Source organism: Trachypithecus francoisi, unplaced genomic scaffold, assembly GCF_009764315.1.
Source record: "Trachypithecus francoisi isolate TF-2019V2 unplaced genomic scaffold, Tfra_2.0 Lachesis_group17, whole genome shotgun sequence".
NCBI classification, from domain to species: Eukaryota; Metazoa; Chordata; class Mammalia; order Primates; family Cercopithecidae; genus Trachypithecus; species Trachypithecus francoisi.
Window position 1 is genome coordinate 21,037,060 of NW_022681462.1, and position 22,553 is coordinate 21,059,612.

The 22,553-nt window shown below is 41.8% G+C and overlaps 1 protein-coding gene across 2 annotated transcripts in view; it reads right to left on the reverse strand.

Annotated features, from left to right (window-relative positions):
* The window catches only part of TGFA (transforming growth factor alpha), a 114,484-nt gene extending 98,603 nt beyond the window's left edge, over window positions 1–15,881 (reverse strand). Inside the window, exon 1 of one of the 2 annotated variants that reach the window (XM_033175006.1) lies at window positions 15,486–15,881. In XM_033175006.1, the coding sequence (XP_033030897.1) occupies window positions 15,486–15,525 (40 nt within the window). In that variant the 5' untranslated portion in view covers window positions 15,526–15,881. The remainder of the gene's footprint in view (window positions 1–15,485) is intronic. The other variant, XM_033175007.1, reaches the window with a different exon arrangement.
* Window positions 15,882–22,553: the final 6,672 nt, after the last annotated feature.

Genomic DNA, 22,553 nt, shown 5'->3' on the forward strand with positions numbered 1-22,553 from the left:
CTTAAACCAAAGCCTAATTCAGAGTAAGCCCCTAGTTCTTTGATTCTGAGAGAGATGAAGAAACTGCAGAAGAAAGGTGGAAGCTAGCAGAGATTGGTTCAAGAGGTTTAAGGAAAGATGCCCTCTCCATAACATGAAAAGTGCACAGCGAAGCAGCAAGTGCTGACAGCAAGTTATCCAGAAGATCTAGCTAAGACCATTGATAAAGGTGGCTACTCTGAACAACAAATTTTCGGTGCAGATGAAATAGCCTTCAATTAGATGATGCCACCTAGGACGTTTGAAGCTAGGGAAACAATGCCTGGCTTAAAAGCTTCAAAGGACAGGCTGATTCTCTTGTTAGGAGCTAATGCAGCTGGTGACTTTAGGTTGAAGCCTAATGTTCATTTACCATTCAAAAATTCCAAAGTCCTTATGCTAAATCTACTCTGCCTGTCCTCTGCAAATGGAACAGTGAAGACTGATTACAGCATATCTGTTTACAGTATGGTTTACGGAATATTTTAAGCCCACTGTTGAGATCTACTGCTAGGAAAAAAATATATTTCTTTCAAAATGTTACTATTCATTGACAATGCACCTGGGTCACCCAAGAGCTCTGATGGAGCTGTACAAGGAGATTAAAGTTGTTTTCATGACTGCTAACACAACATCCACTATGCAGCCCATGGATTAAAGAACAATTTCAAATTTCAAGTCTTAAGACCAACATTTTATAATGCTATTGCTGCCACAGATTTGTGATTCCTCTGATGAGTCTGGGTAAAGTAAATTAAAAATCTTGTGGAAATGATTGGCCATTTTAGATGTCATTAAGAACATTTGTAATTCATGGGAGTAGGTTCAAATATCAACATTAACAGGAGTTTAGAAGAAGTTGATTCCAACCCTGATGACTGACTTTGAGGGGTTTAAGACTTCAGTGGGGGAAGCAACTACAGATGTGGTGGGAATAGCAAGAGAGAGAACTAGAATTAGAAGTAAAGCCCGAAGATGAGACTGAATTGCTGCAATGTCAATAATATTTGAACGGATGTAGAGTTATTTCTTCCGGATGAACAAAGAAAGTGGCTTCCTGAGATGGAATCTACTCCTGGTGAAGTTGCTGTAAATATTGTGGAAATGACAGCACAGGACTTAGAGTATTCCATACACTTAGTTGGTAAGGCAGTGGCAGGGTTTGAGAGGACTGACTCCAATTTTGAAAGAAGTTCTACTATGAATAAAATGCTATCAAACAGAATCACATGCCACAGAGAAATCTTTCATGAAAGGAAGAGTCAATTAGCATGGCAAGTTTTGTCGTTGTCTTATTTTAAGAAATTGCTCCAGCTACCCTAACCTTTAGCAACCACCACCCTGATCAGTCAGCAGCCAACAACATCAAGGTGAGATCCTTCAGCAAAGATTATGATTTGCTGAAGCCTTAGATAATTGTTAGCATTTTTAACAATACACTATTTTAAATTAAGGTATGTAATTTGTTTAGACATAATGCTATTGCACACTTAATAGAACACATTATAGTGTAAACATAACTTTTATATCCACTGGGAAACCAAAAAGTTCATGTGACTCACTTTATTGTAATATCTGCTTTATTGTGGTGCCCTGGAACTGGGCCTGCAATCTCTCTGAGGTACGCCTATACTTCTCAAACTTTTCCATCAAAACCCCCATAAAATGGAAAAGAGAGGGAACTCATACCTATCCCTCTAGTCTGGGAACACAGCCTGAAGTAATCCAATGGAAGAAAAAAAAATCACAATTTACATAAAGTCTTATCTTTTATCCTAAAAATTAACTTTGATATTTTTGTTTGTCTGTCTGAGGTGGAGTCTCACTCCGTTGCCCAGGCTGGAGTGAAGTGGCACGATCTCAGTACACTGCAACCTTCGTCTCCCAGGTTCAAGTGAGTCTCCTGTCTCAGCCTCCGAAGTAGCTGAGATTACAGGCACCTGCCACTATGCCAAGCTAATTTTTATATTTTTAGTAGAGTTGGGGTTTCACCATGTTGGCCAGGCTGGTCTTGAACTCCTGACCTCAAGTAATCTGCCCACCTCGGCCTCCCAAAGTGCTGGGATGATAGGTGTGCGACACCACACCCAGACAACTTTGATACTTCACTCTTGCATCCTATTCATTAACATATCTAAGTTTGTTTTAATATAGAAAACAATGTTATGACTTGCCAGTTAAGTTCCTTTTTCATTCTCTAGTTGTTCCTGTGCCAGGTGTGGTCTGTGATTCCACATATGCCATGGCATACTCTATACTAGCACTCCCATTTGAGAAGGGGATATGAAAATATGCAGTCTCAGCTCACCAGAATGTGGAGGATTGCAGGCCTGCCTCATGACCCAGCCCAATTCTTGTAAAACACAAAGTTCCAGAAACAATAGGAGAGAGTATAAGCAGGTTCACCATGCCTTTCAGTACAGTGAGACCCAGTGCCCACCAGTCTCTGGCCAAGTGAGACAATGGCCAGAGACCAGGGAAAGAAACGTGGTAAGTAATCCTTCCCTTCAACACCACCTAGGTAGGAGGGAAGGCAAGGTCTCATTATAAGGGTTAGAAGTGATGGGTATCCACTGTAATACACTTTATCTTCCTGGTTCTGAATATTTTCTGCCTTAATTTTCTAGTGCAATAACACATTCCAGCTCATAAGAGTGGTTCATTATAGCCATGATCCTCAGATCAATGGAACAGAATAGAAACTCGACAGACAGACCCAAGTACTCCTAAGAATATATCAAGTGACAAAGTGGGATTTGAGATCAGTGAGTGGAGAATAAACTATTCAAAAAATGATGTTAGAATAACTGGATCACTATTTGACAAAAAGACAAGTTAGATGTTTATCCCACATCTTACACCAAAATACATACCCAAAGAGTTAAAATTTAGATTTGAAGGTAACTACATAAAGGTATGAGGGGAAATCAGAGACGGAAGAGTCACAGAAAATCCTTTCTACCCCAAGACTAAGCACTATACAAAAGTAGAAATCATAAAGGGATTATGAACAGATTTTTAGTCCCTAAAGGTTCAAAACAAAAATCACACTTTTAGTAAACCTAAATACAACTCATATAAATTTAAAAGACAAGATGACAAAATATTTTCAGTGTGTATTTTTAAAAACTGCTTACAAACCAATAATAAAATCACTAACCTACCCAAAACATGGCCTAAGGATACAAACAGGTAACTCACAAGAAAATAAATTGAAATACTCAACCATGAAGCAGCATTCAATCTTACTGAAAACCAAAGAAATACAAATTAAAATAATGAGATACCATTTTGCCAACAGAATTAGCAAAGTCTAGAGAATGACAATGTTCACAATGAGCAAATTTGGCAATAAATAGGCATTCACATATAGACAATAGAAGTATAAATGTGTACAGCTTTTCTGTTGTCAAAATATATTGAGACAAAAAAAAAGTGTGAAACTTTTGACCTAGTGATCAATTTCTGATGATTCATTTATAGAAAATAATTTTAAAATGATGATAATAACTCAGCAGCAAGAATTTTCATTTCAGGTTTGAATATTTAAAAGTTTAAAGCAATCTATATCTCCATCAATAAGGGATGGATTAATAAGTGATAGAGTTGTATAACAGAATATATCCTAGCCATTAAAAATTAATAGTTTATAGATATATTTATATATGTTTGCTACAGAAAGATTTTCCCCACATACTGTAAGCAAAAAGCAGATTTTAAAACAGAATCTAGCAATCTTGTGAAGGGAAAAAAAATGACTATACAAATATCTGTATCCTTGCCCAGAAAGAAAGCTGGTAGGACACCTGGTAGTTAAACCTAGTAAGAGGATGTGTCTGGTGAGTCAATCTGGGGGTGTTTTTACACCATTTGCAGATTCTGATTTCTGCTTCATTTTGGGAAGACAATGTGCAGGATTGAACTGAGCCTGGTGGAAAAGGAGCCTGTCGTGAAGAGCTCACACAGGGAGATGGCAGCAGAGGATGCATGTGTTCTCCGTGTTCTACGAATGAGAAGAGGCCAGCCCAGGGGCGTGCTTGTTTCGAGGGTTTTCTTTGTTGGGTGAGGAGAGTGCTTGATGAGATTCAGAGAGAGCCCAAATCCAGAAGGATTCTCCATCTGTGTGATCTATGAGTTTACCTCACATTCCTAAAAACTGCTCAGGCCCCAGGCTTGCTTTCACTCCAGTTCAGGGACCTATGATTCATCCCTGAAACCCTAATTATAACACCCGAGGTCTGCTATGTGCAAAAAACATCTGTCATTGTTGAAATTTGCTGGCAGGGAGTGTGTACAGCACGCAGACCGGCCTGATGATGCGAGCCTCCATTGCAAATGTAAAACCCAGAAACCATCCCAAAGTGAGAAGGGTTCCAGCCCAAAGTTTTCAACTGCGCTCACTGACAAATAAGATGGACAGGTTATGCACACCATAATTCATATCGCAATTCCTCAGGGCTGCTGCCGTGGCGGAAGTTACAGATCTTAAGCTCTGTCAATCAAAAAATATATATCTCATAAATTTGAGTTTTCCTTGTTAGTTGCTAAGAACTGGGAGAGGGAAGGGAGGAAAGTATGTAATTGCAAACCCCTTGTTTATCAACTTCAGCCGCTTTTGTGTGACCACATTACCTGAACTATTTAGCCCGTTAATCTCTTCTGCCTCTTGGAAGTACAGTAATTACAAAGAGAATGCCTCAGACCTGGCGAGAGATGACGAAAAAGAGTAAAGGTACATCTATCCTCTCAGCGCCCAGGAGAATTGTTTACTGACCTCATTCAAACTCAGAGTAAAACCCCTAAGGAACCCAAGCTGAAGATATGGTCTCATTGTAAGAATCTACTATTTTAACCTAGAAGTACTGACTTTAAAAACAAGACAGAAAATAAACAAAAAACAACCAACCAACAATAAATTCTCTCATATAAGCATTGGTTGTGCACCTGATGGGCACGATGGTAAATTTGGAGGTTTTTAAAGTGTATTTGGAGGTTTTTAAGCTTTTTAAAGTTTAACAAAGCATCAAGATGCTACTTAGTAGCCTCAGCTACAAATTACAATGTCATATACTCTCCAAATCAGAACTGGCATTGCTATAACAACTGTGGTATATGCATGTATGCAAACAAACTACAAATAACCTGGGCTTATGGGAACACTGTTACTTATGAAACTTTTCCTTCAATTTTATTTGAAAGAAGGGTATTTGCACTTTGGGAGGCCGAGGCAGGCAGAGTTCGAGACCAGCCTGGCCAACATGATGAAACCCTGTCTCTACTAAAAATACAAAAAATTGCTGGGCGTAGTGGCAGGTGCCCATAATCCCAGGTACTTGGGAGGCTGAAGCAGGAGAATCGCTTGAACCCGGGAGGCAAGGTTGCAGTGAGCGGAGATTGCGCCACTGCACTCCAGCCTGGGTAACAAGAGTGAAACTTGGCCTAAAAAAAAATAAAAATAAAAACAAAAAATAAAAGAAAGGTTTTTTCCCCCCTAAATATCATCAAGAAAAACAAACTTTAAAATATGTCTTATCTTGGGGGCCTTGATACTTACTTTATTTCACATTTGTTAAAGTCTTATTAACTAGGCTTGGCATGGTGGCTCATGCCTGTAATCCCAGCACTTCGGGAGGCTGAGGCAGGTGGATCTCTTAAGTCCGGGAGTTTGAGACCAGCCTGGCCAACACGGTGAAACCCCGTCTTTACTAACGAATACAAAAATTAGCTGGGCATGCATGGTACACAGCTGTAATTCCAGCTACTTGGGAGGCTAAGCAGGAGAATTGCTTGAACCCAGGAGACAGAGGTTGCAGTAAGCTGAGATCGCACCACTTCACTCTAGCCTGGGCAACAGAAAGAGACTCTGTCTCAAAAAAAAAAAAAAAATTACGTTAACTGGGGCCACAGATACAAAAAAAAGTGTCTTTAATTAAAAGGAGTTCATTTATAAATCTATGCTAAAATTTTAGAAATTTGAGTTGAATAGACTGTGAAGAAAATATACAATTACCAAAACTGACTCAAAAAGTAGCAAATGTGAACTGACCACTAAAAAGGGAGCAGGCCAGAAGCTTCATAGCAATTTCTTTGAAGCCTTCACAAAACTGTTGGTTTCCCTGATACTTCAACTGGCAGAACACAAAAAAGATGAGATGCTTTAAAGTTTATTTTATAAAGCTGACATAATATTGATATCAAAATCTAAAAAAGAAAACAAAGCCCCAAATACTTTATAATGGATGGGATCTAGCAGTATATACAGAGAATAATACCACACAGCCAAGAAGGGTTTCTTTCAAGAATTTAAAGGTGGCTTTAACATAATTGAGTCAATCGATGTCCTCAAAACATTTGGGGGAAAAAACCCACACATATCGCCTCCTGCTTTAAAAAACTAACAAAACAAAAATGCCAACTCTTTTAGTAAATTATGATGAGAAACATATTTTAACATCATAAAGAATATATGTGTATATATACGTATATATAATCAAAAAGTCAGCTTCATGCTTAACTGTTAAATGCATAAACATTATCTGTAAAGCCATGAAAAATACAAGGAAATCTACTGCCCTTTAAGAAACCATGCTCTTAAAGTCCTCTATAAGAAGAGATTAAAATATAAATAATTTAATATTTAATAAAAGATTAAATAAGATATTTAATAAGAGATTAAAATATTAAAAGGAAGGAGGCAAAGTTATTATTATTTAAGCTTAAATGATCATCCACCTAGAAAACCTAAAGAGGATCAACTGAAGGACTATTAGAATTAACAAAACTCATTAAGATATAAATATGAATATAAATAAGATATAAATATGAAATTTGTAGAATAAATTAGTGAACAAATTCACAGTAAGGGCAAAAATACAAAATAATAGAACCAAACTGATATTCCATAAACAGATTCCAATACTTAAGAATTTAGCATATGAAAATAAGCCAGGCACAGAAAGATAAACTTCACATGTTCTCACTTATTCATGGCAGCTAACAATGAAAACAGTTGAACTCATGGAGACAGAGTAGAATGATGGTTACCAGAGGCTGGAAAGGGTAGTGGGTGGTGTGGGAGTAGAGGTGGTTAAAGGGTACAAAAAATAGTTAGAAAGAATAAGATCTAGTATTTGATAGCAGAACAGAGGACTATAGTCAATAATAATTTAATTTTATATTTTAAAATAGCTAAAAGAGTATAACCGGATTGTTTGTATCACAAGGGATAAATGCTTGAGGTCACAGATGCTCCATTTACCTTGATGTGTTTGTTACGCATTGCATGTCTATATATCAAAATATCTCATGTGTCCTGTGAATATATATACCTACTATGTATCCACAATAATTAAAAATTGTAAAAATGTTGGAAGGAGACTTTAAAGAAGAAGAAGAAAGCATAGTGTGTCTCATTTGAAACTGCTAGTAAGGCAGAACTGAGATTTGAATCCAGAGTCTGTGAGAATCCAAGTCTTGTGTGCTTAGTTCCTATGCGACAGTATGCCCCATTTATTATCATTTTACAGAGAAACGATTTTAGTTGTTTAAAAAAAACCCAGAATTTATCATATGAAGAAAATGGAATTTCAAACCACAGGGGGAAGAGTAGATTATTCCATAAATAGTATTTGAGACTAATAATTGGTTGACTGTTTAAAAAACTGAAAATGAGTTACATCTCACAACATACTCTAGAAAAATTATAGATAAAATATTACAACATATGAGACCACTACAGAATTCTAAGAAAAAAAGAAAATATTGACTGTATCTTGGAATAAGAAAAGGTTTTTCTAAATATATAAGTAACGGTAGAAAGCTAATGGGGAAAGATGTATAGTTTCTGCTACATAAAAATAAAAACCTTAGGTATGTCAAAACACCATAAACAAAACAGTAAAAGATAAGAAATAAATGGGGGAAAATACTTGCAATATATGATTGAAAAGGGATTATTATTCTTTTCATATAAAGTTGTTATAAAACTCCAAGAAAAGAAAAGGATGCTCAATCAATAAGGAAAACGTTTTTAAAGGTTAAGATGCAAGTAGCAAAACGACAAATGTCCAACCAATTTACTGACCCTAACAAATACTAAATACGAAAACTGGGCTGAGTTCATTTTTCTCCAATCAACTTGGCAAATGTTAAATCTAACTTACAGTGTTATGGAAGAGTCAAGAAAGTGAGAGAAAAGGCCAATTTCTAGAAATTTATTCTAAATATTAAAAGCTGTGCCAAACATTTATGTACAAGAATGTCTGTTGTATTACTTATCTTCTTTGACTTTGGGCACTATAGATTTAATATATACTTCTTATAAAAAATTAACCAATTCAGAGCAAGACACTCTAATATACGTACAGTACTGGAACCTGCCCTTTTAAATTTAGTGTATTGTGAAAACCCTTCATTACTTTATTTTTATTTTTAATGTCAGCTTTTATTTTTAGATTCAGGGGTACATGTGCAGGTTTGTTACATGGGTATATCGTGCAATTCTGTGACTTGGGGTACAATTCATTGTTACCCAGATAGTAAGCATGGTGCCAAATAGGTACCATGCTTTTCAACACTTGCTCCCTCCCTCCATCCTAATGAAAACCTTTTTTTTTTTTTTTTTTTTTTTTTTTGAGACAGGGCCAGGCTGGAGTGCAGTGGCTCAATCATGACTCACTGCAACCTTGACCTCCTGGGATCCAGTGATCCACCAGCCTCAGCCTCCCGAGTAAGTAGCTGGGACTACAGGCATGCGCTACCACACCCCGCTAATTTTTTTTTTCTTTTTTTTGCAGAGATTGAGGGGAGTCTTTCACTGGGAGCTGCAGAGTGGAGCTGTTCCTATTCGGCCATCTTTGATCCAGCCACGGCGGGAGTCTTACTATGTTGCTCAGGCTGGTCTTGAACTCTTGGGCTCAAGTGATCTGCCTGCCTCAGCCTCCCAAAGGGCTGGGATTACAGGTGTGAGCCACCTTGCCTGGCCAGAAAACCTTTTAATAGCTAAATCTTTTAAATAGCTACCTAGTAAATCATTGTACTGACATAGAAAAATAAAGGATTTAAGAAATCTCCTTAAATAATTGTAGCAGTGTGGTACTAGCAACTTGTTCTTACGAACAATTCAACAGTCACCATCTTCTACATTTTTCTTTGCACATTTCAACATGTATTTATGTAGGATATATCAAAAAGTGAAATTGATGACTCAGAAGTTATACCCACTTAAAATTTGTAGCTATTGCCACATTGACTTTAAAAAAAATGTTGTATCAGTTAATATTCCCACAACAATGTGTGGAATATTCATAATAGTGACAAATAGGAAAAATCTATATGGTCAAAGTGCTTCAAAATTCATTATAATATATATAGTCAAGGGAATATTTCCCAGCCACTAGAAATGTTATAGATAAATGTTTAATGGCACAAAAAATGTTTGTTGGCTGGTGTGGTGGCTCACGCCTGTAATCCCAGCACTTTGGGAGGCCAAAGCAGGCAGATTGCCTGAGGTCAGGAGTTCAAGACCAGCCTGGCCAACATGGAGAAACCCTGTCTCTACTAAAAACTCAAAAATTAGCTGGAAATCACTTAAACCTGGGAGGCAGAGGTTGCAGTGAGCCTAGATTGTGCCACTGCACCCCAGCCTGGGCAACAGAGCGAGGCTCCATCTAAAAAAAAAACAAAAAAAAACCACCAAAACACAAAAAACAACAAAAAACTATTATGAAAGATTAAGTTACAAAAACAAGTACATTAAACAGTGTGAACCCACTGGAATACAGATACGCTTTTAAAGAATACTTGCCCTATCTATATAATAGTATAAGAATAGAATAAGAATAGACACTTATACTATCTATATAATAGATAATACAAGTATAATAGATATTATACTATCTATATAATAGATATCTATATCTACATAAAGATCAATAGTATACTATAAAGAATAGATCCATCAAGTTCTAAAACAAAAAATTAGTTATCTTTCAGTGGTGGAAATACAGGTCATTAAAACACTCTCTTTCACTTGTCTTAATTTTCCAAGTGTTCTAGAGAAAAAATATGTTTTTGCAATTGTGAAGACATTAAATTATAATCTATTTTTTAAAAACAATAAAACACCATCCTGAAGACTACCAGTATTAGTGATGCAAGACTTTATATGCAACCATCCTTGATTGTCATAATAAAAAAGTTTTCGGGATTAACATGAACACCACCAAGTGTTTGCCAACTGAGTACCTCAGAGTATCCTGCACTGAGCCCCCAAGAGGTCATCAAATGGTCCCTGCTGAGGCTCGGCCTGTGCTCAGAGGTGCCAAACACAGAGATGAGGAGGAAGAAGCCCTCAAATTGATAGAGGAGAGAGGTTAAGCACCAACCAACATTAATCCAAACCAGAACATAGTGGGGCCAGGGCTCTGCTACTGGGACTCCCAGCCGGAAAAGTTAACACATTCCAAGATGAAAACTGGTGAAGCAATGGCAGCCTGGTTGTTACAAAAAGGGGTTCCGTCTTGATGAAACCCTAACCAGCAAAAAACACTTCAAGGGTACAAACGCGAAGGTGAAGAAAACGGAAAGCCTTTCACAGTAAGGGAACAACAACAACAACAAAATTTAAAGCCAAAAGTGCTGGGCATAGAACTCACTTGACTAGGGGAGCAGCTCCATGTGAAACAAATTTCCTTCCTCTGACTTAGAGCACTAGCAAAATACATTACATTCCATCTCAATGAAACAAATTTGCTTCCTCTTAGAGCACTAGCAAAATACATTAAATTACATCTCAATAAACTTCCAACTTTTTCTAAGTCCAGGTAGCAACTGTTTATTTCTTAAGTCATACTCAGTACAACAAATGTGTAATCTTTAGCAGAATTTACCATTTTACCCAGTTTTTACCTAGATTTTTAGTGTTATTCTAAAGGGAATGTGCCTTGAACTTGAAGAGCTCCTAAGAGATGGTTTTGGTAGTCTAGATTTCTGGCTTTCTTGAGTCTATGAAAGATTTTTATACTTGACATTTCCTAGGGGGAAGAAAAGGCTAAACAAAACCAAAAGCCATCGTATAAGTCTCCCAATCTTCCTCTATCTAGGTGCAATCTTAAACATATTAGCCCTTTAGCAGAGAACTATGTTCATCTTTTTTAAATTAGGTGATTAAAAATATATGAAATGGCAGCAAAAAAAATGGTCAGCTTTTGGCAATCCAAAGGAAAAGGTGACATGATTAGTACTCGTAAGCTTAAGTTTAATAACTTAGGGTCGTTACATTTTCCATGGATAAAGAACAAGAACACTTAAGAGGTCTCAGCGAGAGGGCTAACTCTGTCCTAGTCAGCAAGACAGGCCTTAGAAGTGCTTTTAATAATAGCTTGTAAATTCACGGTGGCATTTACAAACGTCTGAACGTACTTTAGGTAAGATGCAATTGGTTAAGCCAAAAATTTCCCTGACAGCAACAGACTGAAAAGCAGTGGTTCTCCAAGTGTCCCTTCTGCCCTCTCCCCATCAGCAACATAACTACACCTGGGAACTTGTTAGACAGGCAAAACTCCCACCCACAGAATCACAACTGCAGCAGAGAGGGCCTGGCAATCCATTTTAACCAGCCCTCCAGGTTATTCCAATGTAAGTCCTGCTGTAGAAGATACTACAGAGGTTTTGAGTATGACATCAAGCACAACATGCTTAATTCAGTGTGTACAAGCCATTTTCATTTCCGCTCACCAAACCTCCTCTTCCCGTTGCCCATCGCTTTTAGAGGGCAGTGCAAAGAGTAGGACTTTGTTCAAGACACACTTTTAAAAGGTCCTTAGATAGGCCTAATGGAAAAGTCATCTATTTTTCATGTTACCACAGTAACAGTAACAAGAAGCATCATTTATTCCTATAAGAAAAGTCCCCATTGCAGGGGACATTGAGTATTTACAGAAGGATCACTTTATCCTGAGGAACCCAAAATCTGGAAAAGCAAATATGGAAAACTCAGCCTCCAAGGCTTCCATATTCACCTTTACAGCCCATGTTCTAAGCGCATACTCCCTAATTACGGCTGCCCAATACGGAAAACATGTGTCCTAGGAAAACCTCCACTGTCTACTCTGAAAGACATCACGTCCAGTAATAGAGAAAACGAATGTCTTATTTCAGTTCCCGTACTGGTCCCTCGGTCCTGACTTAAACAGGGAAGGTGATCTATTTCGCCTCTGCCCATCCTTAATGCTACTTCATGTCCTATGATATCATTCTTTAGGTCCACATTCAGTCCTTACTTATGGGAGTTGCCATAAAAATAATAAAGCTTATTTCTGGATTATAAAACCCATTTTTGTATCATAAAATCAATTGCATTTTGTGTGCAGTCCTTATTTTTTTTTCATAAATAGCTTCCATATTTACCATCTCATTTGAGTCTTACAACAGCTTATGAGGTGGGCAGAGTTTTATTATTCCCACTTTACGGATGAGAAAACTGGAACTTAGTGCTAACCTCCATAAACAACTGATCGTTGAATATTAAAGAGGAGATACAAATGCTTTGCATAAAAAAATTAAAGAATTCATGATGTCTAAAAGAACCTCCAGATTTGCTTGAATTTGTCATTGGCCAAATAATATTCACCAGAAATTACCTAGGTAGGTTTTTAGGTTGGGTGATATTTTTCTAAGGAATGGTGAAGAGCCTGGAGATGAGATAAATGAAAACCTACAAACTCTCCCAGTTATACAACTCATATAACCTGCAATGATGTCTGGAATTCTATGGGGTTCAAAGTAACAACGACAACGACGACGATGATGCTGATGAGATTAAGCTCTTACTACATACCAGGTATATATATTTAATATATACATTAAATATATCCAACAACCCTGTTAATATCCCCATTTTGCAGGTGAGAAAAACAAGGCACAGAAAAGCTAAGTAACTTGCCCAAGATCACACATCTTGCTCCGTGAACACAGAGGAGGAAATGTAACTGGAAATGCCAAGCCCCTGTGCAGTCTGCCTGCCAGTGATGGAAACCTGACATGGGAGGGCAGCCACCACAGGAACCTGGGTCATGTTTCCAGTGTTGCCATGTGGGCAACAGTCTTCACATTCTCTTACTCAAAACATTAATCAATGCTCAGGTTCCAAGTAATCAAACATTAACTGAGACTCCTAACAGCCTGTTCCTTCTCAGACTAGGCCCACGAAGATTTCCTAGATCTTGGGTAACGATGGAACACTGGTTGATTCTCCTGGAACTGCCTTCAACTATTTAAGAAAAATCAGAGGGGAAAGCAGCTTTGGAGGAAATGTGCAAAGTAAAGCTATATGTGGGAGGCAGCAGTTCTAGTAAATGCACAGAACTCACAGCTCTGATTTTTCTTTTAAAGACATGTAAATAAAAAGGAGTCCTCACTGGTATAAATTACTCCTGCCTTTTTTTTTTCTCCACTTTTTTCAACTGCTCACATTTTGGAACTGTGTGAACCAGCTCCTACATATTGATCAATCTTTTAAAGTTTATACATCATTTTCTTAAGGAAGGAAACAAAGATCAAGCTGAAAAGAATATTCAGGCAAAGGAGAAAAATCACACGATGAATGAATGCAGTCTTCGTGGGCGAGTATTCTGGGATGGCAGTGTGGGGTATAGGGACAACTTTCAAACACTTACTCAAATGTGCTTACCTTCATCATTTCCTGCCTCTAATTTTTACCGAATAACCACCTTGAGATCCCAGGAATTCAATAGGAAACTCAATTGAACAGCAAGTTCCAGGGTATTCCATATAATCTCTCTTCAAGGCAAAGTCCCAAAACTGAGAGATGGGACTATAATCACCACAAGTTAGGTGACTTTTCATATTCATATTCCTTCCACATTCTTTGACAATCCTGGTCCAACTACTTATTAATTGTGGACCCTGTGTGCTTTATTTCCTCTGTCATGTAATGAGTATAATATTGATACCTTCTTTATCAGGTTGGTGTGAAAACTGCATGAATAAATGTAAAGCACTTGGACTGTGTCTGACACAGAGTAAAATGCTCGAATAGTGTCAGCTGTTATTATTACTACTACTTACTACTATTATTTACAAAAACACTACAAGGGATAATTATATCCAGGAAGCTTCCCTTGTATCGGTAATGTTTTATTGCTTTTTCTAAAATTTAAATCAGAGCAACAGTCAATACACGCACACAAAAAAGGCAATTATTCAAAAGAGTGGGGGAAAAGCCTCCCATACCCATGTCACCTGCTGGTGAGTTTCAGGTAAGGGTGTAGCTGGGAGCATCCGGTTCCAAGGCTGCATTGTATTTCTCTTAGAGGATGCCTCCCCTTCTGCTGCGGTTTTTAATCAGCATTTCTAGGGCAGGGTTGCAGGCGGGGTTGAGAAGCCCCTGGAGTTAAACAGGGAGCTGGGTGAGGCTGCGGCTCTGGGCATTTCTGGGGAGGGGTTCCACGGCTTTCCACAGACTCTAACGACCCTGTAGCGAGCCGCATGCTATACAGGGTTAAACTCGGGGCATATCGAACGAACAATTCACTTCACCGAAAACTGTAGCAGTAACCGGGACACCTGCACTGTTAACCAGCTATCTCAACACCAGAGAGAACCACCAGCACAAGGGGCAAGAGCTGGCCAGGCGGCGCGCGGCGCTGCGCCCTCACTGCGTCCGGACAGACCTGTGAACTTCACCGCCAAAGAACTCATCGCTCCGCAGACCCGACCCGGGAGAGGGGTTCAGCTTCCCCTCGCCTTCCCTATCCCTCCTTCATTGGCAAGGACATACTCAAAGGAAACTGGCAACGCTCCGTCTAGGGTTTCGCTCCTGCCCTGGGCTGACACCGAAACCACTTCTCCCAGGGAAGTTAATTAAAGGAACCATTAATCCGCACAAAAATCCAAAACCTACCCCCAAAGCTCAAGAGCTCTGAAAGGAGATTGAGGGCGCCTTTGCGGATCGTGAACATCTCTGCTTGTCGCTGGGGCTTAGGGGTGGGCAGGGGGTGCCAAAGGGGCGCAGGCAAGACGCGGCCAGAGCGTCAGACGCCGGCCCCCATTCCGAGGCGGCCCAGTCTACACGCCAGCGATGCCGGCTGAGCCGGACTTGGAGGCGGCCAGGTAAGCAGGTAGGTGTAGGCATGTGTCTGAGCAGACACACAGCCGCTGTGGATTAAAGTTCAAGCCCGTTCACACTCCGCTTCCCCTTCCCAGGCGTTCTCAGGCACGGCCCAGGCAGCCACTTTCCCGGGGAAGCCTGGGCGCTCGACCGGACAGTCCCCTCTTTGTCATTCTTAATGACTCCCCTTGCCTCCCAGGCGCCAACCCATTGAGACTATTCGCTTCTCTCCACTCTCCCAGGCGGGCGCAGAAACCCCCGGAAAGGGGAGCTCGGCGGGGACCGAGGGAAGCAGGGTGTCACGGGGCGCAGGGGGCGCCGCAGCCAGCGTACGTACCCAGCGCGAACAGGGCGAGCTGTCCAGCCGAGGGGACCATTTTACGGGCGGGCGGGCAGCAGGCGCTCCAGCCTCCTGCCCTACCTGCGGTGCCCGAGTGGCAGAGCGGCGCCGCGGTGCGGGGGAAAAAGGCGCCGACCAGGCCTGCCCCCGGCGCGGGCGGGCGGAGGGAGGACCGAGCGACTCTCTGCTGGCACTGGCCCCGCAGCGCTGCCCGCCGGGCGGAAATAGGCGGCTACCGTCACCTCCTTGCCACTCGGCGACTGGGGCACGGCTGACCCCCGCCCGGATGGGGGTGCCCCCCAGAGGGCACAGAGGGTGGGGGTTTGGGGTAAGGGGCGGGGACGCTGAGTGCACCGAGCAGGGCGCGGGCTGCTGGGCGGGGCGACCTGGGATCCCAGAGCCTGGCGGCGGGAGCTGGGCACCCGGGCCAAGGAAAAGGCAGGAAGCGCCTGACTTCAGACACCACCCCCGACTGCCAGCGCCGTGCGGCGGCAGACTCCGGCGTGCGGGGTCGGCTCGCGCGGCGCAGCCGGATTGTCCTGGGTTGCAGTGGCGGCTTCCAGGCTCTAGGCGGCGCAGCGGAGCCGCCCGGGCGCCCGTTACCTACATCGAGGGGCCGCTCCTGGGGCATCTCTGGGGCGGGGAAGGCTGGATGCTGGGGACACAGCCAGGAAAGGGACCCGCGAGTTTCGCCGGTCGCTTGCCAAGACTTGGCTCAAGGAGAGTGGTTCCCGAATCAATGAAGAATTTGTTAAACTAGGTTTCTCACCTGTGCCCCAGTCCCCATCAATTCTGGCAACGCCTGCCGCCTTACCTCCCAGGCAGGCCACATCGTAATGATCAGTCTTCGTACTTCTGGCCTGGGGCTGATAAAAGATGGGTCTCTATGACGAATCTGGTTATATAGCACCACCAGCTGAGGCCAAGAGCCTGCTAGCCTGCCACCAAGTGTACCCCGAAAGAGGGGTATGTGGGCCCGAGTCACCTGGGTGGTCCTTTCAGGATTTGTGGCTCTGAGGTGGCCCCTGGTGCTGGAATTTGGGGATGTGGAGGGGATACAGGGAAAACATTCTGGGCAAAGAGTGGAAGATCCATAGGTTCCTTGGTGACCATCATGGGGACAGTACACCCGGGAGAGTCATGTTCTGCAGGTACCCAGAGTTCACGGACTGACCCTCTTCTCCTGCCTCCTCTGGCCTAGGTGCTCCGAGTAGATCCAGTTTCCTTGGAGGTGGGGATGGGGGGTGTTGGGCCTGTGGAATCTATTGCTGCTTACTTGGGGAGGCTCAGGCTCTCACCGTTGACTTTTGCCCAGTTTATTTCATGTAAGTAGAGCAACCTAGTTTCAAGAAGGAAGCACCAGGCCATTGGTCTCAACATTTGGGCAGGAAGCACCAGTGTAAATCATTCCTTTCAATACATTTGTTGGAGCATACTTTGTTCTTTTAGGGTCACTCTTTTCCTTGGTCCATCCCATGTGTGTACAAGACACACATGCACTTCCTTTAGTAGGCTGTCCCTGACTCCCACTTCCTTCAGGTTGATCTCGACCTACTCTGGTGGTTTCCCTGTCTTCTCCCTAAACAAGTCTGCCTTGGCTACAGAAGGGGAGGAATCAGGGGTTCCCCCACCCTTCTCCTGTTCCCCAGAACTGAAGAAGGACCCGACTCCTTGCTTCCTCCTGGAACATGCAAATCAAGCTCAATGTGGCTGAGGGATGACTGCCCAGCCGGCTGAGAGTCATGCTCAGCAGTTTCTGCTTATCTGTCCCCTACCCCCAAAGTCAGAGGTGGAGGGAAGTAGCAGAATCAAGCCAATTTCCTTCATGATTGGAAAATATTTTAAATCCAGAGGTAACTTGCAGGCCAGGCACGGTGGCTCACACCTGTAATACCATCACTTTGGGAGGCTGAGGTGGGTGGATTGCTTGAGCTCAGGAGTTCAAGACCAGCCTGGGCAACATGGTGAAACCCCCATCTCTACTAAAAATACAAAAAATTAGCCAGACATGGTGGCATGCACCTGTAGTCCCAGCTACTTGGGAGGCTGAAGCACAAGAATCATTTGAACCTGGGAGGTGGAGGTTGCAGTGAGCTGAGATTGCGCCACTGCACTCCAGCCTGGGTGACAGAGCCATACTCTGTCTCCAAAAAAAAAAAAAAAAAAACCCACAAACAAACAAAACAGATAATTTGCCATCTTACAAACTAAAGAGTATCCAAATCAAAGTACATTTTAATGCTTGAAAAGCATTAATTCTCCCTCCAAGATTTTCAAAAGCTGGTCTATATCTACAGTTTTATAACTTTCCAATTCATTCATTCAAGTCCAACAGGTCATCAGGGGCTGGTTTTTTTGTTTTTGCTTTTTAACTTAAAGATCATTTTTTGGTAAACAGAATTGAAATGATTTTTAAACATTTAGTCATAGAGGAAACATAATATCCTAAATTGTTGATGCTCTAGCATTTGCATTTTATATCTTATTTAATCCTCACAATCATCTTATGAGATAGACGCCATCCCCCTTTTATAAGAGAACAATCAGGGCTGAGTGAATTTAGTAACTTATCCAGAATTACACAGGCAATAAGGGGCAGAGCTTGGTTTGGAAGACAGAACAAGCTGGTTCCAAGGCTCATGTGCTGGCTTCTATGCTATGCACATTTTTCGGTTTCCACATTTTTAATAAGGATAATGCTTAACTCATTGGGTTGATATGAGTACTAAATGCAAGAATTTATTTGCATAGTTAGCGCAATATTTGACATCAACAAAGCTACCTCTTATTTAAAAGAAAACTCCCTCAGTGGATACACCTTTCCCTTCTCTTAGTTCCTTTCCACTATCTTTCTGTTATCATTTTCATATCAGCTCCTTTGCTTGAGCATACGCATGTACATGCACGTGCACCCCTCTTCCTATGGGAAATATCTTCACAGGTGAATCAGGAGGTATGAAGTTGTTTCTCAGCCTGTGATGGGAAAGAAATTAGAAAAAAAATGACAGAATGCAATTTAGAGCAAAGCAATCATTTTTCCTAAAGGGTGGTATGACATTTTGTATTGGAACACCTCACTCTCTGAGCCAAGTGAAATTCCAACTGTAGCCCCTTGAAGCTGTGTGGAGACTCAGGTATGCGCCTTCACCTACAGACACTGCATCTGTCTGGCTTGGCCACTGCAGCTCCTGTTTCTCTGCATGTGGAGCCTGATAATTATGTGGCCTTCCCATTAAGAATCTGCCTGGACTGCCTTTGCACACACTTGCTGCAGCTGGTCTTGAGCTCAGTATAATCTCTTCTGCGAGAAGCCAATCACAGCCTCTCCTCCCTGTGTAAACAAGAGTCTACTGAGAGCCAGTAAAACCCCCTGTCAGTTTTGCCTTTCCTTTCTCCTACATGCTTATTATAGAGGGTATGTTTAAAGAGCCCCCTTCTTCACTGTGATCAGCCTCCCCCTCTTTCCTGATTCATTTGTGGAAGTGATTGTGGAGTTGTGAGCACCAGAGCCTTCCCTGAATAATTCAGGCCAGCTGAGTTTGCTGTTTTAGATCAGCAGTTACCCAAGATACTGGGGAGTGAACAGCCCAGACATTCTTTGGGAGGACGCACAGCCATGGGCCCAGCATTGAAGGAATTACAATTCCCACAGTCAAGCCCCAGGGAGCAGTGCCTAGGCTGGCTTCAGGTGGCTGCAGGACCTTCCTGGGTGACAGCAGCAGACAGCCGGGCTCAGAGGGAAAACAGGATGGGGCACCTGGTATAGTAGGAGGGCAAAGGAGAGATGTCATCTGTGTATATGAAAGAAAGAGAGGGAAGTTTTATTAAGAACTCTGGAGAACTGTGTTTAGGGAGAGTGAGGAGATTTTAATGTGTTAAGGGATTTAGAAAAAGAAATCTATTGTCTAAATATCAGCTCCCTCTGGGGCCTTAGCTATTAGTGTGTTCCTTATCTCTTGCCAAAGGAAAAAGTAGGAAACCTTATGCTGGGCTCATTTGTACAGTTTTCATCACCAGCATAATGGGCAAGGTAAGAAGAGATAAGAGGCATTTGCTTTGTTCTCAGCTACCTTGGTGATTTTTGTTGCCAGTGTTGTCCGAAGACTGGTCTGACCTTCTGCTTAACATCTTCCATCCCCCAGCTCTCAGGCCTACCTTTGGAATGCACATTGAAGTTGAAAATGAAGCTCGAATCTTTCCTTTCCAGAGATTTCACAGAATGGCTCTAAAGCCCAGTACTGAAGTGTGGAGGTTGGTGTTCCACTAGTGGTCCAAGCAGCTCCATGTCCTAGTCAAGGTGCTAGGTCAGAGTCTCTAGGACTCAGGGTCACCAGGTGGCTACCATGTGAAAGACATTGTATGGTTTGTGAACTTCCTAGACAACATGATGCAGTAGCGGTACCCACAGAATTGAGCACAACTGCTGTGAAGCCGTTCCATTAAGCGTGCTTGGAGGCAGGATAACTCTGCATTCAATTCTGTCCTCCTATCTTTGCTACTGTCCTCAGCAGTCTCAACCACACAGCCATACCCTTCTGGAGACTGGAAAGATTGCCCTAGCAGGAGTGCCCCTGGACAAGTCCTAAATCAAGCACCCAGAAATCCTCAGGCAAGTACACTTAATGATGTTGATGGAAATAGGGTAGTGATGATTAACAGAAGCAAAAGAGAGATAGGAGAAAGAAAATATGAAGAATCAAGGAAGGAGAAATCAAAGAACTACAGAGAGCTGAAAAGGTGGCTTGATAATTTATTTTTTGGTGATGGGTCAGTGTGCCTGATAAACTCAAGAGATTCTCCCCAAGCTCAGAGGAAAACAGAAAATAAATTGGGAGAGCTAAGATATGAGACAAAGACAGAGCCAGAATATCCAAACTAGTAATGGAGCGCTCAGAAAGAAATCAGAGAGCTGATAGAGGAGAAACTTCTTATATCCCCCAGGAGGAGGGACTAGTGATGGCAAGAAGGTGTTAAGAATCTCATAGGTCTATAAGGTGGAGAGTATCTTGTTTAAAGAGACTATGAAAGGTGCAAGGATAAACTTGCATTCTGTGACAGACATCCAAACCGTCACATTGAACTTCTCATCCCACCCCCACCCCCTGCTTCCAAACTCCCATTGAAGAACCAAAGGAAAATAATGTTAGGGGAAAATCTATGTCATTGTTCAAAACTGAAAGAAGGATTCCACCCACATGCCAGACGTTTTAAGGAATTTCTGTAAGACTTAATGCAGATGAGACCAGTTTGACAGAAGGATTTGACAACCTTCAATTCACCTTAGAGAAAAGCCTCTCCAGGGAAGGACCCCCACCCCCAACCCCAGACTCAATAATGCTCTCAAACTGGTGATAACAAGAGCTGCAGGCAAAAATAAACCACAGAGGCTGGGCACGGTGACTCACGCCTGTAATCCCAGGACTTTGGGAGGCCGAGGCGGGTGGATCACCTGAGGTCAGAGTTTGAGACCAGCCTGATCAACACAGCGAAACCCTGTCTCTGCTAAAAATACAAAACAAAACAACAACAACAAAAAAAAATTAGCTGGGTGTGGTGGTGGGCACCTGTAATTCCAGCTACTTGGGAGGCTGAGACAGGAGGATCTCTTTAACCCAGTAGGACGAGCTCACACCACTGCACTCCAGCCTGGGCGGCAGAGCATGACTCTGTCTTAAATAAATAAACATGTGGGGCAAGTCTCCATCCTCTTGAAACATTTAGGAAGTGCCCAGGTACTGGGGTGCATACAGAGCAGGGATCCCACTGAGGGGATCCTAATTCGGTGCCTGGTACAGAGAAAACATTGCTGGGGAGCAGTGGTGAAGGCAGCCACACAAGCTCCTTGCTGGCTTTATGTGTTTACAACATGCAGGGAAAAGAAACTCTTCAATATGAAGGCAAAACTCTGCTCTCTTGGGGGCCCCCACAGAGCACCACTGGCTCTTAATAGTTTTCTTTCATCTCTTTATTCCACATTTGTCCATTACAAGCCTGTTGTGTTCCAGGCACTGGGTTAGACACTAGGTATTCAACAATGGACAAGTAAAGTGTTTTCTGCTTTGTGGAGCTACTCAGGCAAAAGAATCAGGTTACCTCCAAAGTTAAAAAAAATCATCATTGACATTGACATTTGACATAATTGCCAAAGTAAACAAAGCAATACTCATGGAATTTTGAAGGGAAATGATTGTGACACAAAATTCTGTTTCTTACTAACATATTTCAGATAACCTATTAAAAAATAAACCATTTATGTACCACTCCAAATGAAAACAAAAGAATCCACAGAGAATATTCCAGCCAAGCAAATAAGCTCAATAAAGTAAAAGAAATGTCAGTGAATGACAGCAATAAAATTTAATGTTGAACCTAACTCCTGATTTTTAATATGTTGTACTGCTCACTGTTGGTTGTCAATAGGATGGAAATTTTACTTTCCTTCCTGCTAACAGAATCCCAATTATGTTTGGTGGACAGCATGCCTCTGCCCACAGGAGAGGCCAGACAATGTCTTGGCCTTTGCTGATGATTGGCCTGGGGGCAGGCACATGACTAAATCTGGTCAATGAAATGTCAGGGGGAGTCTCCTGTTAGGCTTTTTGGGGAGGAATTTGCTTCTTGATAAAGACAGGCAGCAAGGTAGCTTGACTTTCTGCCTCGAAGTTGGTTGTCAAAAGATGAAATATCTAGAGTTGTGGCATCCATCATGTGACTCTGAGGAGGCCAACAGAATCTGAGACATGCCCACCACCTTGACACTGAAGAGCTAGCTGCTGAGCCAGCCCTGGACCTGTTTCTTTCTCCCATGTTTCTGTGTGCGGTGATTACAATCTCCATAATGTCTGAGATATGGAAGAGACTTCTAAAACAATATACATGGATTAGGAGTTGGGACTAAATAATAATAAAGTAAATCTAAAGGCCCATATTATTGTCTTAGAAACTGGGAGGATGGGGTGGCATAGGAGAAGGGAAAGTAAAAATGTGCTTCTTTTCCTTCCTTCCTTCCTTCCTTTCTCTCTTTCTTCTTCTTCTTCTTCTTTTTTTTTTTTTTTTTTTTTTGAA